Raw genomic sequence first — 12785 nt, 5'->3', positions numbered from 1 at the left:
GGAGGGGCTGCATCCAGGTCCTGCATTAGATAGGGGGATCCTGTCACTAGTGATGGTAGGAGGAGCTGTATCCAGGTCCTGCATTAGATAGAGAGATCCTGTCACTAGTGATGGCAGGAGGGGCTGCATCCAGGTTCTGCATTAGATAGAGGGATCCTGTCACTAGTGATGGCAGGAGGGGCTGCATCCAGGTCCTGCATTAGAGGGATCCTGTCACTAGTGTATTTATCCCAATATTCTATAATGAATTTTGCATGGGTACAGTAAAAATTCAACAATGTAATATCTAGTAATGCATCAGAAATATGTGACAATCGGCCTGGCCACTAATGTGTTCTTCCTATTTATATTGCTACTATAGAGTATTTTTATAACACCTCAATATTGTAATGTGCATTACAGAGATCACATAGTAATGGTCACAAACTTCTGATCATTTCAGTTATTCACAACATATTTGTCCAATGGCAGCAAGTCAATAACTCTCACAGCCCGCCAGCCAATCAGAGGCCGCTTTTCATGTCACTCTACAGCAGATGGGTCACAGCCAATCAGCGACTGCCACATGTAGAGCAGCCTCTCATTGGCTGGCGGGCCGTGAGAATTTCAGAATATTGTAGTAGCTTCTTCTGTCATTCCGCATAGTATAGGTATATATGATAACAGCCCAGGGGTGCGGGAGAGAGAGACCCCTTTATTGAGGGGGTTCTCAACTCCCCTGAGATCGCCGGTTTGTGCTGAACTGCTTGGGGTTATTAGGCTTTGGCCGGGGAGATCCGGTGAAAGGGTCACCTGGCTGAGGCATTACACCCCAGCCAGATTTGAGAACAGTGCTGGTTTTAAATGTTTACGGGACCCCAATGCTATTTTTTTACCTCTATTTTTAAAACCAGGACTGGCTCAGCAGCCTAGTGCTGGTTCCTAATATTTGGGAGAACCCTACTTGTTTTTTCCCCTGTATTTTTAGGAACCAGGACTGGCTGAGCAGCACGGAGCTGGTTATGCTTTCTGGCAGGGGACCCTATGTCATTTTTTTTTTTTAAATAACCCTTTTTTTTACAGTTAAAACACACAACCGGCCATCACATAGCTTAGTGATATGTGCAGGCTGCGTGTTCGGGAGTGCGGTCAGACACTGCAAACTCCTATGTGAAATCACGATCACATACAGCATCGGAAAACACTCCCCCAGCATAGCAGAAATGATGGAAGGAATTTTTTCCGCCATATAGCCCGATCGGTGGAAGGATCTACTGTACTGTATGTGTTCCTGATGAAACCATTTGTGTCGATAGAGAATGAGCTTTGTGCTGTAACAATAATATATAATAATAATAATAATAATAATAGTTTTACTTTTACCTCTATGGGCCGAATTCAATTCAGTGCGGTGTTGAGGAGGGAGCTCCCACAGCTATTCCATACACTACACAGCTATTCCATACACCGCACTGTTTGGGCGGCTAAAGAATTTCCCCCCTGGAGATGCGAGGAGAAATGCGACCAAAGTGCCGGGCACTCAGCTGTTTGCCGGCTTAGGACGGCACTAACAGTAGCGCGCCCGGCACTTTAGTCAGAGAATGCCTTTTACTGCTCCTTAACACCCAGGTTAAGTCGCGATAACCGGCATTCTCAGACTTAACCCATTCCCGACAACACCAACAGCGCATTGAATTGAACTCGGCCCATTGATACAATTATAGCATTCTGTGCAAACCTCTACCTACAATGATGTGAGGACAGGTTAGAAGGAAAACACCATTATGTAAAGTGACAAAGGACACACAGTTGCCTGGAGCCCGTAATGACGTTATCCTATGTACACTACACACTAGCATCTGCCTATATATATATATAATATATATATATATATATATATATGACGGGCCCCATTAACATAAATATCCCAGACGTGTCCCAGCACTGTAACTTGGGCAAGTAGTCACAGACAGCGTAATGTTCTACAGAACTTTCTAACAGTGAGGATGATGTGCTGCAGTAATCCTATACATATAACACTGATGAGATAGAGTGAGGTACTGCAGGTATTTTTTATTCTAATTATTATTATCTATTTATATGACCCCACAAGTGTTCCGCAGCGCCTTACATAGTACATAAACAAGTAACCAGTGACTTACAGTACAATACAAAGCAGGACATGGACATGTATAATAAACATTGCTATATTAGCGACCTTTATGCCCACATAAGCTGCGAAGTGTTAGTTGCCCTTGTGGGGAGTAAGAGATAAATTCAATTACAGTAGGGAGAAGCACAAGAGGGTAGAGGCCCTGCTCGAAAGAGCTTACATTCTAAAATGGAGGGGCAGACAAACAGGTGTGACACAGAATGGGGTGGGGTAGGCGGGGAGGAAGGAAGATGTAGCAGCAAGTTAGGATGAGAGCTGGAAGGCTTTAATGAAGTAGTGGGTCTCTCGTTTGAATGATTGTAGAGAGGTGCAGAGTCTGATGGGGAGAGGGAGGGAGTTCCAAAGGTGAGGAGCAGCATGGGCAAAATCTTGGAGGTGGGAGGAAGTAATCAGTTGGCATGAGAGGTGGCATTAGTTGAGCGAAGGGGGCAGACAGGAGAGTGAAGGGAGATGAGATCAGAGATGTATATGGGAGAGGAATGGGTGAGGGCTTTGTAAGCGAGCGTGAAAACCTTGAATTGGGTTCTGAAAGGGAAGGGGAGCCAGTGGAGGGCTTGTAGGAGAGGGGAGGCAGATGTAGAGTGTTTGGAGAGGAAGATGAGCCGAGCAGCAGCATTGAGGATAGACTGGAGAGGAGAGAGATGGGATTTGGGGAGGCCAGATAGGGGAAGGTTACAGTAGTCCAATCTGGAGATGACTAGTGAGTGTATGAGGGTTTTGGTGGCATCCTGGGTGAGAAAGGGTCTGATCTTGGAAATATTCTTGAGATGGAGGTGACAGGACTGTGAGAGGTTCTGAATATGTGGTTTTAGGGAAAGGGAAGAGTCCAGGATGACTCCAAGACAACGCACTTTGGGAATAGATGAGGACATCTATTCCCAAAGTTATGCCATCAGCTCAGTCTTAGACATATTAAGTTTGAGAAATTGCTGGGATATCCAGGAAGAGATAGCAGAGAGACAGTTGGAGATACGAGTAAGTAGAGAAGGCGAGAGATCAAGTAAGGAAAGGTAGATCTGAGTATCAGGTATGCAGTTGGGAATCCGGCGGACCTAATCCCGACAGCCGGCTTTCCGACTGTCATATAATGGCAAGGGTCTAAAGACAGGCGTCGATATGCTGACACCTGTCATTAGACATATGGCGGGAGACCGGCACCCGGCATCCCGATCGAAGGGATGCCGGGCGCTGGCCGCAGACAGCCACGGTTGGGAGGGAGGGTTAGGTTTAGGGCTCCCGGGGGGGAATTATGGTTAGGCACCCCCCCAGGAGGTTAGGTTTAGGCTAGGGGAAGGGGGGGTTAGGGTTAGGCACTTAGAAGGGGGATTAGGGTTAGGTAATGGGGGGGAGGTTAGGGTTAGGCACCCCATAGGGAGGGTTAGGGGCTAGAATTAGGTTAGTTAGTACTTACCTTTAGACGATTGGGATTTCCACTGCTGCCGGGCTGCTGGTGTCGGGATTCCAACTGCTGGACATGCGTCCAGTGGTAAATCATACCAAGTCCGAGTATCATTAGCATAGTGATGATAATTTGGTAATTGAGGTCAAATGAGCAGATGAGTTTACCTAGAGAGAGAATAGGAGAGGACCAAGAACAGAGCCTTGGGGAACACCTACTGTAAGAGGCTGTGGGGGGGAGGAGTTGCCATGAGAGGAAACAGAGAAGGATCGGTCAGAGAGGTAGGAGGATAGCCAGGAGAGGGCAGTGTCACGTAGACCAAGGGAGTGAAGGATATGCAGCAGGAGGATAGGGTGGTCCACAGTGTCAAAAGCAGCAGAGAAGTCAAGGAGAATGAGCAGAGAGTAGTGGCCCTTGGATTTGGCAGTAAGGTGGTCATTGCTGACTTTTGTGAGGGCAGTATCAGTGGAGTGGAGAGAACGGAAGCCAGACTGAAAAGGGTCAAGGAGGGAGTGGGAGGAAAGAAAGACGATAAGGCGGGTGTAAACAACATGCTCAAGGAGTTTGGAGGCAAAAGGGAGGCGAGAGATGGGTCAGTAGTTAGAGAGAATGTTTGGATCAAGGGCAGATTTTTTAAGAATGGGTATGCTTAAATGCAGAAGGAACAGTGCCAAAAGAGAGGGAGAGGTTAAGGAGGTGGGCAAGATGGGAGCAGGCAGAAGGAAAGAGGTAGTGGAGGAGGTGGGAGGGGATGGGGTCAAGGGGAGAGGTGGAAGGGGGGGACTGGATGAGGGCCTTTACTTCCTTTCCAGATACAGGGGAGAAGGTTGTTAGTGTAGGTAAAATGGAAGGAGAGGAGTGATCTGGGAAGAGAGGAGGTGGATAGCAGGGAGACTGGTGGGATATGATATCCTGACGCATGGAGTCAATTTTAGATGTGAAGTAGGAAGCAAAGTCAAGGCAGGGAGTGAGGAGGCAAAGAGGGGGTTGGCAGAGGAGGGAGATTAGGGTGGTGAAGAGACGCTGCAGATTTGAGGACTGGGAGGAGATGAGGTGCTTGAAGTATGACTGTTTAGAGAGGGAGAGTAGGATGAGAGCGTAAGTTTGAAATGGAGAAAATGTGCCTTAGAGCGTGACCTTCTCCACTGTCGCTCAGCGGTTCGGGAACACTTTTGCAGGTATCTGGTGCATTTAGAATGCCAGGGTTGAGGTGTGGATTTGTGAGGGTGATCGCCGGAGCAACAGAGTCAAGAGCAGAAGTAAGGGAGGCATTGCATAGGGAAGCAGCTTGTTCAGGGCAGGAGAGAGAGCAAAGGAAAGAGAAGCGAGTCAAGTAGGGAAGAAAAGGATACGGTGTTGATAGCCTCAATGTTACAGTTAATGATGGTGGCTTTCGGAGGTAGAGGAGGGGAAGGAGAGAGGGATAGTTTAAAAGAGAGGAGGTGATGGTCAGAGAGGGTGAATGGGGAATTGGAGTGATCAGAAATATCACATCAGTGAGTGAATACCAGATCAAGCAAATGCCCACTCACATGGGAGGGTGAGGAGGTCCATTGGGAGAGACCAAGTGAAGATGTGAGGGTGAGGAATTTGGAGGCAGAGGATTCTATGGGGATATCAATTGGAATATTGAAGTCACCTAGGATAATAGAGGGAAGGACTGAGGAGAGAAAGTGAGTGAGCCAGGAAGCAAAGTTGTCAAGGAACTTGGAGGGATGGCAGCTATTCAGAGGTGTACTAGTTGGAAAAGGCGTATAGCATGGACTTCAAATGTAGAGAATGTAAGTGATGGTTCTGAGGGTATGAGTTGATATGAGTAACCAGGGGATAGAAGGACCTCAACACCACCATCATGGCAACCTCCAGGCCGGGGTGTGTGGGAGAAGGTGAGGCCCCATAGGAGAGAGCTGCAGGAGAAGTGGTGTCAGAGGGTGAGATCCAGGTGTCAGTAATGGCTAGAAGATTTAGGGAGTTGGAGATGAAAAGGTCATGGTTGGGGGCCAGTTTGTTACAGATTGATCTGGCATTCCAGAGGGCACAAGATAGAGGCTCGCTCTGAATCAGGGCGTTTTATTTTTTTGTGCGGACTCCTAGCCGCTTGCTTAGCTGTGGGTGACCACCCACAGCTATTGCGAGCGGCCAGGTGATGGTCACGATGGTTTCGACCATCGCGACCACCGGGGCTTGCGACGAGACCCTTGTGGTAGGGTCTCGTTCCCGCAAGCCCCAGTGAGCTTTCGACTTGGGAACCCCTCGGTTTGGCCAGCCACCCACCCTGCCAGCCTCCAAAATGGGGCAAGCTGTCAATCAAAATCGACAGCTGCCCTGCTTTGGTTCGAGACCCATAGCGACGGAGCGCCCATCGCTAGCCGGGTCTCGCGCATGCGCATGTCGGAGCGGGCTCCGGCGTGCGCATGCACAGTGGCCAGACATTGACCCGCTCGTGAGCAGGTCTGAATCAGGCCCAGAGTGACAGAGTTGATAGGAGAGATGTGAATGAGATTATCGGTTGCTATCGCATGGAGATGAGATTATTTTGGGAGACGGAGATGAATAGAGTGTAGGGATCATGCAGGCTCCTGTGCTAGGAGGGGAACCTGTAGGAGGTGCGCAGGGAGGGAAATTAAGGAGACGTGGATGGAGGTGGGGTGAAGTGACAGGGAGAGAAGTGAGGAAGGGCAGATTATCAGTGGGGTACTAGGATCCTGGGGGGGCTATAAGAGGAAGAAAATGGAGTGATGGCAGAAGAGGTATATATATATAACAGCGAGGGGAGAGAGTGATGTGCTGCAGTAATATATCTCCGCGGTGCACAGCTCAGATGGATACATAGACCCACAAAACAGCAGCACTCTCAGTGACTGGTAATGATACAGCAGCACTCTCAGTGGCTGGTAATGATACGGCAGCACTCTCAGTGACTGGTAATGATACGGCAGCACTCTCAGTGGCTGGTAATGATACGGCAGCACTCTCAGTGGCTGGTAATGATACGGCAGCACTCTCAGTGGCTGGTAATGATACGGCAGCACTCTCAGTGGCTGGTAATGATACGGCAGCACTCTCAGTGGCTGGTAATGATACGGCAGCACTCTCAGTGGCTGGTAATGATACGGCAGCACTCTCAGTGGCTGGTAATGATACGGCAGCACTCTCAGTGACTGGTAATGATACGGCAGCACTCTCAGTGACTGGTAATGATACGGCAGCACTCTCTGTCGCTGGTAATGATACGGCAGCTCTCTCAGTGACTGGTAATGATACGGCAGCACTCTCAGTGACTGTACTAGTTGGAAAAGGCGTATCATTGTTCTGGACTTTACTTTGTTATCAGGATGCAGATGAACCACACAATCAGAGGGAGAACATACAAACTTCACACAGTTAGGGCTGTAGTGGGATTCATGTTTTTATTAAAATATACTAGAAAAAATGCCCATTGATCCTGGATCCAGTAATTACCATTTTGATTAGGCAAGAGCGAGCAGCCATGACTAGTGACTACTGAACACTGAGGCCCTGATTCAGACCCACTCGCGGCCATCGGGCTTGTGACGAGACCCTTGTGGCAGGGTCTCGTCTTCCGCAAGCCCCAGTGAGCTTCTGGCTCTAATAGAGCAGGAAGCTCACTACTGACATCACTGGTGATGTCAGCAGGGCCACCCACAAACGGCAGGCATTCCTTCAGGACGCCTCTGCTGGTCTAGCCAACCCCCCACCCTGCCTACAAAATGGGGCGAGCTGTCGATCAACATCGACAGCCACCCCGTTTGTAGCGAGCCCCGGAGCAAGTGAATTTCTGACTCGCTCCGGGGCTTGCGCACGCTCAGTGCGCACTGCCCAGCCATCAACCCGCTTGCGAGCAGGTCTGAATCAGGCCCTTAGTGAGGCATAAATCACACACTGACACATGCAAACATCAAAATCATTTTTCATGTTAATATTTGAACCCCTGCCCCTAGTCATACTGATAAATGCAAAATGAAGGGTAAAACAGCTGTGACCCATCAGGGCATGGACTGCACAAAACCTCTGAAGGTGGCCTGTAGTAGCTGGCACCTAGACACTAGCAGAAGATCCTGTAAGGTGTGAGGTGCGGCCACCATGGCATGGACTTGTCTTTCCAGCACATCCCGCAGATTAGGGATGGCCATTGGTGGGGTGTCTATCGATGGATACCATCGATGCTTCCACCGGTGGTTGCCCTCGATGGCAAAGGTTTGCACCCCGCAAAGACTACCACTGCAGGGAGCACAGCTGGTCATGGGCCAATCAAAAAGGAAGTGGGGCATAGCGGCAATTTGTGATGAGGCTAAGCACCGTCCTGGCAAGAATAAAATACAAACCATTGGCTCTCTGCCATCTATGGCAATACCATCAGCCAGTTAACTATTGATGATTGCTAACTATCGATGGTCGATGGCCATCTCTACCACAAATGCTCCATCAGATTGATATCGGGGGAATTTATAGGCCAAGTCAACACCTTGAGCTCTTTGTCATGCAAAAAGGAAGACAGAGCAATGTGAGATAGATAGATATATATGAGATAGATAGATATGAGATTGATATTAGATAGATATATATGAGATAGATAGATAGATATGAGATAGAAAGATAGATAGATAGATAGATAGATAGATAGATAGATATGAGATAGATAGATAGATATGAGATAGATAGATAGATAGATAGATATGAGATTGATATTAGATAGATAGATATGAGATAGATAGATATGAGATAGAAAGATAGATAGATAGATAGATAGATAGATAGATATGAGATAGATAGATAGATAGATAGATATGAGAGATAGATAGATAGATAGATAGATAGATAGATAGATAGATAGATAGATAGATAGATAGATAGATAGATAGATATGAGATAGATAGATAGATAGATAGATAGATATGAGATAGATAGATAGATAGATATGAGATTGATATTAGATAGATAGATATGAGATAGATAGATAGATATGAGATGATAGATAGATAGATAGATAGATAGATAGATAGATAGATAGATATATATGAGATAGATAGATAGATAGATAGATAGATATGAGAGATAGATAGATAGATAGATAGATATGAGATAGATAGATAGATAGATAGATAGATAGATAGATAGATATGAGATAGATACATAGATAGATATGAGATAGATAGATAGATATGAGATAGATAGATAGATATGAGATAGAAAGATAGATAGATAGATAGATATGAGATAGATAGATATGAGATAGATAGATAGATATGAGATAGATACATAGATATGAGATAGATAGATAGATATATATGAGACAGAAAGATAGATAGACAGGAGATGAAAAATTGATAGATATGACATAGATAGAACAGTATATATATACACATATAAATAAAACAAAAAGGGGCTAGCACTCCACATGAACAACAAAACGCCCAGGTGCCATCAGCAGTATATGGATACTAAATGTATATATCAATGCTGCGGCACTCATGGGTCTTGAAAAGAAAGAATGGCTCCAACTCAGGGAACGTTTCAGTCTTTACGACTTTTATCAAGAACTTCAGTGAGAAAGTGACAAACACATAACTTTATACAACCATAGCGTCTGCTGCCGACCAGTCCTACTTCCGCCTCTCGGCTGGTGCCGCCCCGCAGATGACATCACACGTGTGCGACTCAGGCATCCCGGCGCGCGCAATGACATCACACGCTGCCGGAGCTTGGCGCTCCTTGTTGACACCACCTGACCGGGTGTCTGACACTCCCACCGGTGGGGGAAATACACGATCATAGGCAGAAATGACATGATATGCCTGTATAACAAGGAGGTCACTGCACAAATATAAGGAAAAGGTCCCCAGTAATGTAAATAAACTCTACACCACAGACATAGGAGAATAGACGGGAAACAAACACAATGAATGACAGAAGTGCAGGGAGCGTTGCTAAGCAACAAGAATAATAACAACAAAGAAACAAACAGAGAATGAGAACATACATGGAGAATGGCAAATATAACATCACACACAGTGACATCATAACTGGAGATATATACACCAGACACATGGAGAAATGTGACATACACAAACACGTAGTGCACCACCGACATAAATAATAACTATTTTCTTAAAGAATAGTCAAAGTGTCCCTGTGGGATGGTCGGGCATGTCCTATAGAAACTATAGAGAGGACACGTAAAGAAGAACATTCTAAAAATGATAGTAACAATGATGGTCCTGTAGCTTGATCCAAATATCATCTAAGGTAAGGAGGATATACAACATACACTATAATGTACAAAGGCAATATAGTGCAAACAGAATAGTGTGTACTGTGTGTATAGTGTGTACTGTGTGTATAGTGTGTACTGTGTGTATAGTGTGTACTGTGTACTGTGTGTATAGTGTGTACTGTGTGTATAGTGTGTACTGTGTGTATAGTGTGCACTGTGTGTATAGTGTGGACTGTGTGTATTGTGTGTATAGTGTGTATAGTGTGTACTGTGTGTACTGTGTGTACTGTGTGTATAGTGTGTACTGTGTGTATAGTGTGCACTATGTGTATACTGTGTATAGTGTGTACTGTGTGTATAGTGTGTACAGTGTGTACTGTGTGTATAGTGTGTATAGTGTGTACTGTGTGTATAGTGTGTACTGTGTGTACAGTGTGTACTGTGTGTACTGTGTGTATAGTGTGTACTGTGTATAGTGTGTACTGTGTGTATAGTGTGTACTGTGTATACTGTGTGTACTGTGTGTACTGTGTATATAGTGTGTACTGTGTGTACTGTGTGTATAGTGTACTGTGTACTGTGTGTATAGTGTGTACTGTGTGTATTGTGTGTATAGTGTGTACTGTGTGTATTGTGTGTATAGTGTGTACTGTGTGTATAGTGTGTACTGTGTGTATTGTGTATACTGTGTGTATAGTGTGTATTGTGTATACTGTGTGTATAGTGTGTACTGTGTGTACTGTGTGTATTGTGTATACTGTGTGTATAGTGTGTACTGTGTGTACTGTGTGTATTGTGTATACTGTGTGTATAGTGTGTATTGTGTGTATTGTGTATACTGTGTGTATAGTGTGTATTGTGTGTATAGTGTGTACTGTGTGTATTGTGTGTATAGTGTGTACTGTGTGTACTGTGTGTATTGTGTATACTGTGTGTATAGTGTGTACTGTGTGTACTGTGTGTATTGTGTATACTGTGTGTATAGTGTGTATTGTGTGTACTGTGTGTACTGTGTGTATTGTGTGTATAGTGTGTACTGTGTGTACTGTGTGTATAGTGTGTACTGTGTGTATAGTGTGTACTGTGTGTATAGTGTGCACTGTGTGTATAGTGTGGACTGTGTGTATTGTGTGTATAGTGTGTATAGTGTGTACTGTGTGTACTGTGTGTACTGTGTGTATAGTGTGTACTGTGTGTATAGTGTGCACTATGTGTATACTGTGTATAGTGTGTACTGTGTGTATAGTGTGTACAGTGTGTACTGTGTGTATAGTGTGTATAGTGTGTACTGTGTGTATAGTGTGTACTGTGTGTACAGTGTGTACTGTGTGTACTGTGTGTATAGTGTGTACTGTGTATAGTGTGTACTGTGTGTATAGTGTGTACTGTGTATACTGTGTGTACTGTGTGTACTGTGTATATAGTGTGTACTGTGTGTACTGTGTGTATAGTGTACTGTGTACTGTGTGTATAGTGTGTACTGTGTGTATTGTGTGTATAGTGTGTACTGTGTGTATTGTGTGTATAGTGTGTACTGTGTGTATAGTGTGTACTGTGTGTATTGTGTATACTGTGTGTATAGTGTGTATTGTGTATACTGTGTGTATAGTGTGTACTGTGTGTACTGTGTGTATTGTGTATACTGTGTGTATAGTGTGTACTGTGTGTACTGTGTGTATTGTGTATACTGTGTGTATAGTGTGTATTGTGTGTATTGTGTATACTGTGTGTATAGTGTGTATTGTGTGTATAGTGTGTACTGTGTGTATTGTGTGTATAGTGTGTACTGTGTGTACTGTGTGTATTGTGTATACTGTGTGTATAGTGTGTACTGTGTGTACTGTGTGTATTGTGTATACTGTGTGTATAGTGTGTATTGTGTGTACTGTGTGTACTGTGTGTATTGTGTGTATAGTGTGTACTGTGTGTACTGTGTGTATAGTGTGTACTGTGTGTATAGTGTGTACTGTGTGTATAGTGTGTACTGTGGTCTGAAGGTTACAGAGACGATCGTTGGAGAGATGCTGCTGCGTCTGGTGGATAATGTGTTAATAACTTACAACACCCGGTATTGTAGGGTGGTCTCATGTCCTTGTACTGACCAGGCCAACAATGTATTGCTTCCGAGATCGGACGAAAATCGGGCACATCCATTGTTGTTTGATAGTAAGTATATAAGGATCCAAATATCACCGGGAGCCCGATCAACCAACTCCAGCATCCCAATAACCTGGTGACGTGGCTGGTTGGTCAATGATAAGAAGTATCAAAAATGTGACATCTAATTCAAAAGTGCCAGTCCAGGGGGACCTGCTGGCACAAATCATGGGCAAATGACCCCCAATGAAAGGGAACAAGGACAGAGGGAAAAATGGAGACAACTGAAAGAGATGACAGAAACCACATTTATAAAAAGGAAGGGCAAAAACATCACCGTCATATTCCAATGTTTGCATCAGCCCTGGAAGAGTCCACCTGTAACATATGACGATCGCAGAAAACAAGCAAATGATAGGGTTCCGCTGAGGCCAGAGGGGGAAACCGAGTTCATCCTGTGTATCCACCGTGCCTCAAGTTCTAACAGTTTCTTGTCCAACATGTCTGATGGGTGTTCGTATGCCTGTGTGCGGATGAACCACGTCTGGTCCTACACAACGATGTTTCTAAATACTCTTTGAACCCTAGCATACACTTCCTCACGAAGAGACCAGGATGTTACAGGTGCACAGGCTGTACGACATGCAGATACCTTGAAGTAGGACCAGACGTGGTTCATCCGCATTCGGGCATACGAACACCCATCAGACATGTTCTCACATGCACAAGCAAATTTTTCATTTATATTATTAGGTGCCCCCGTGTACATAGGGAAGACTTTGTGCACATTAAGGGGCATATTCAATTGGGCACGAGGTTTAGCGAGGCTAAATCCTCTCGCCCCTTGCGCCCAATTTCAGAATTCCACGGGTATGCGCGCTCCCGATACCCGTGGGATTCAA

The 12785-nt window shown here is 45.2% G+C and overlaps 1 protein-coding gene across 1 annotated transcript in view; it reads right to left on the bottom strand.

Annotated features, from left to right (window-relative positions):
* LOC148481411 (peptidylaminoacyl-L/D-isomerase-like) overlaps window positions 1-11940 on the bottom strand; it is a 309908-nt gene extending 297968 nt beyond the window's left edge. The window contains exon 1 of the mRNA XM_088453527.1: window positions 11847-11940. Within this exon, the coding sequence (XP_088309653.1) occupies window positions 11847-11940 (94 nt within the window). The remainder of the gene's footprint in view (window positions 1-11846) is intronic.
* Between the last annotated feature and the right edge of the window lie 845 nt (window positions 11941-12785).

Source organism: Taudactylus pleione, unplaced genomic scaffold (genome assembly GCF_031769625.1).
Source record: "Taudactylus pleione unplaced genomic scaffold, aTauple2 ptg000580l, whole genome shotgun sequence".
Classification (NCBI taxonomy): Eukaryota; Metazoa; Chordata; class Amphibia; order Anura; family Myobatrachidae; genus Taudactylus; species Taudactylus pleione.
This window is presented reverse-complemented; position numbering and strand designations above follow the sequence as displayed.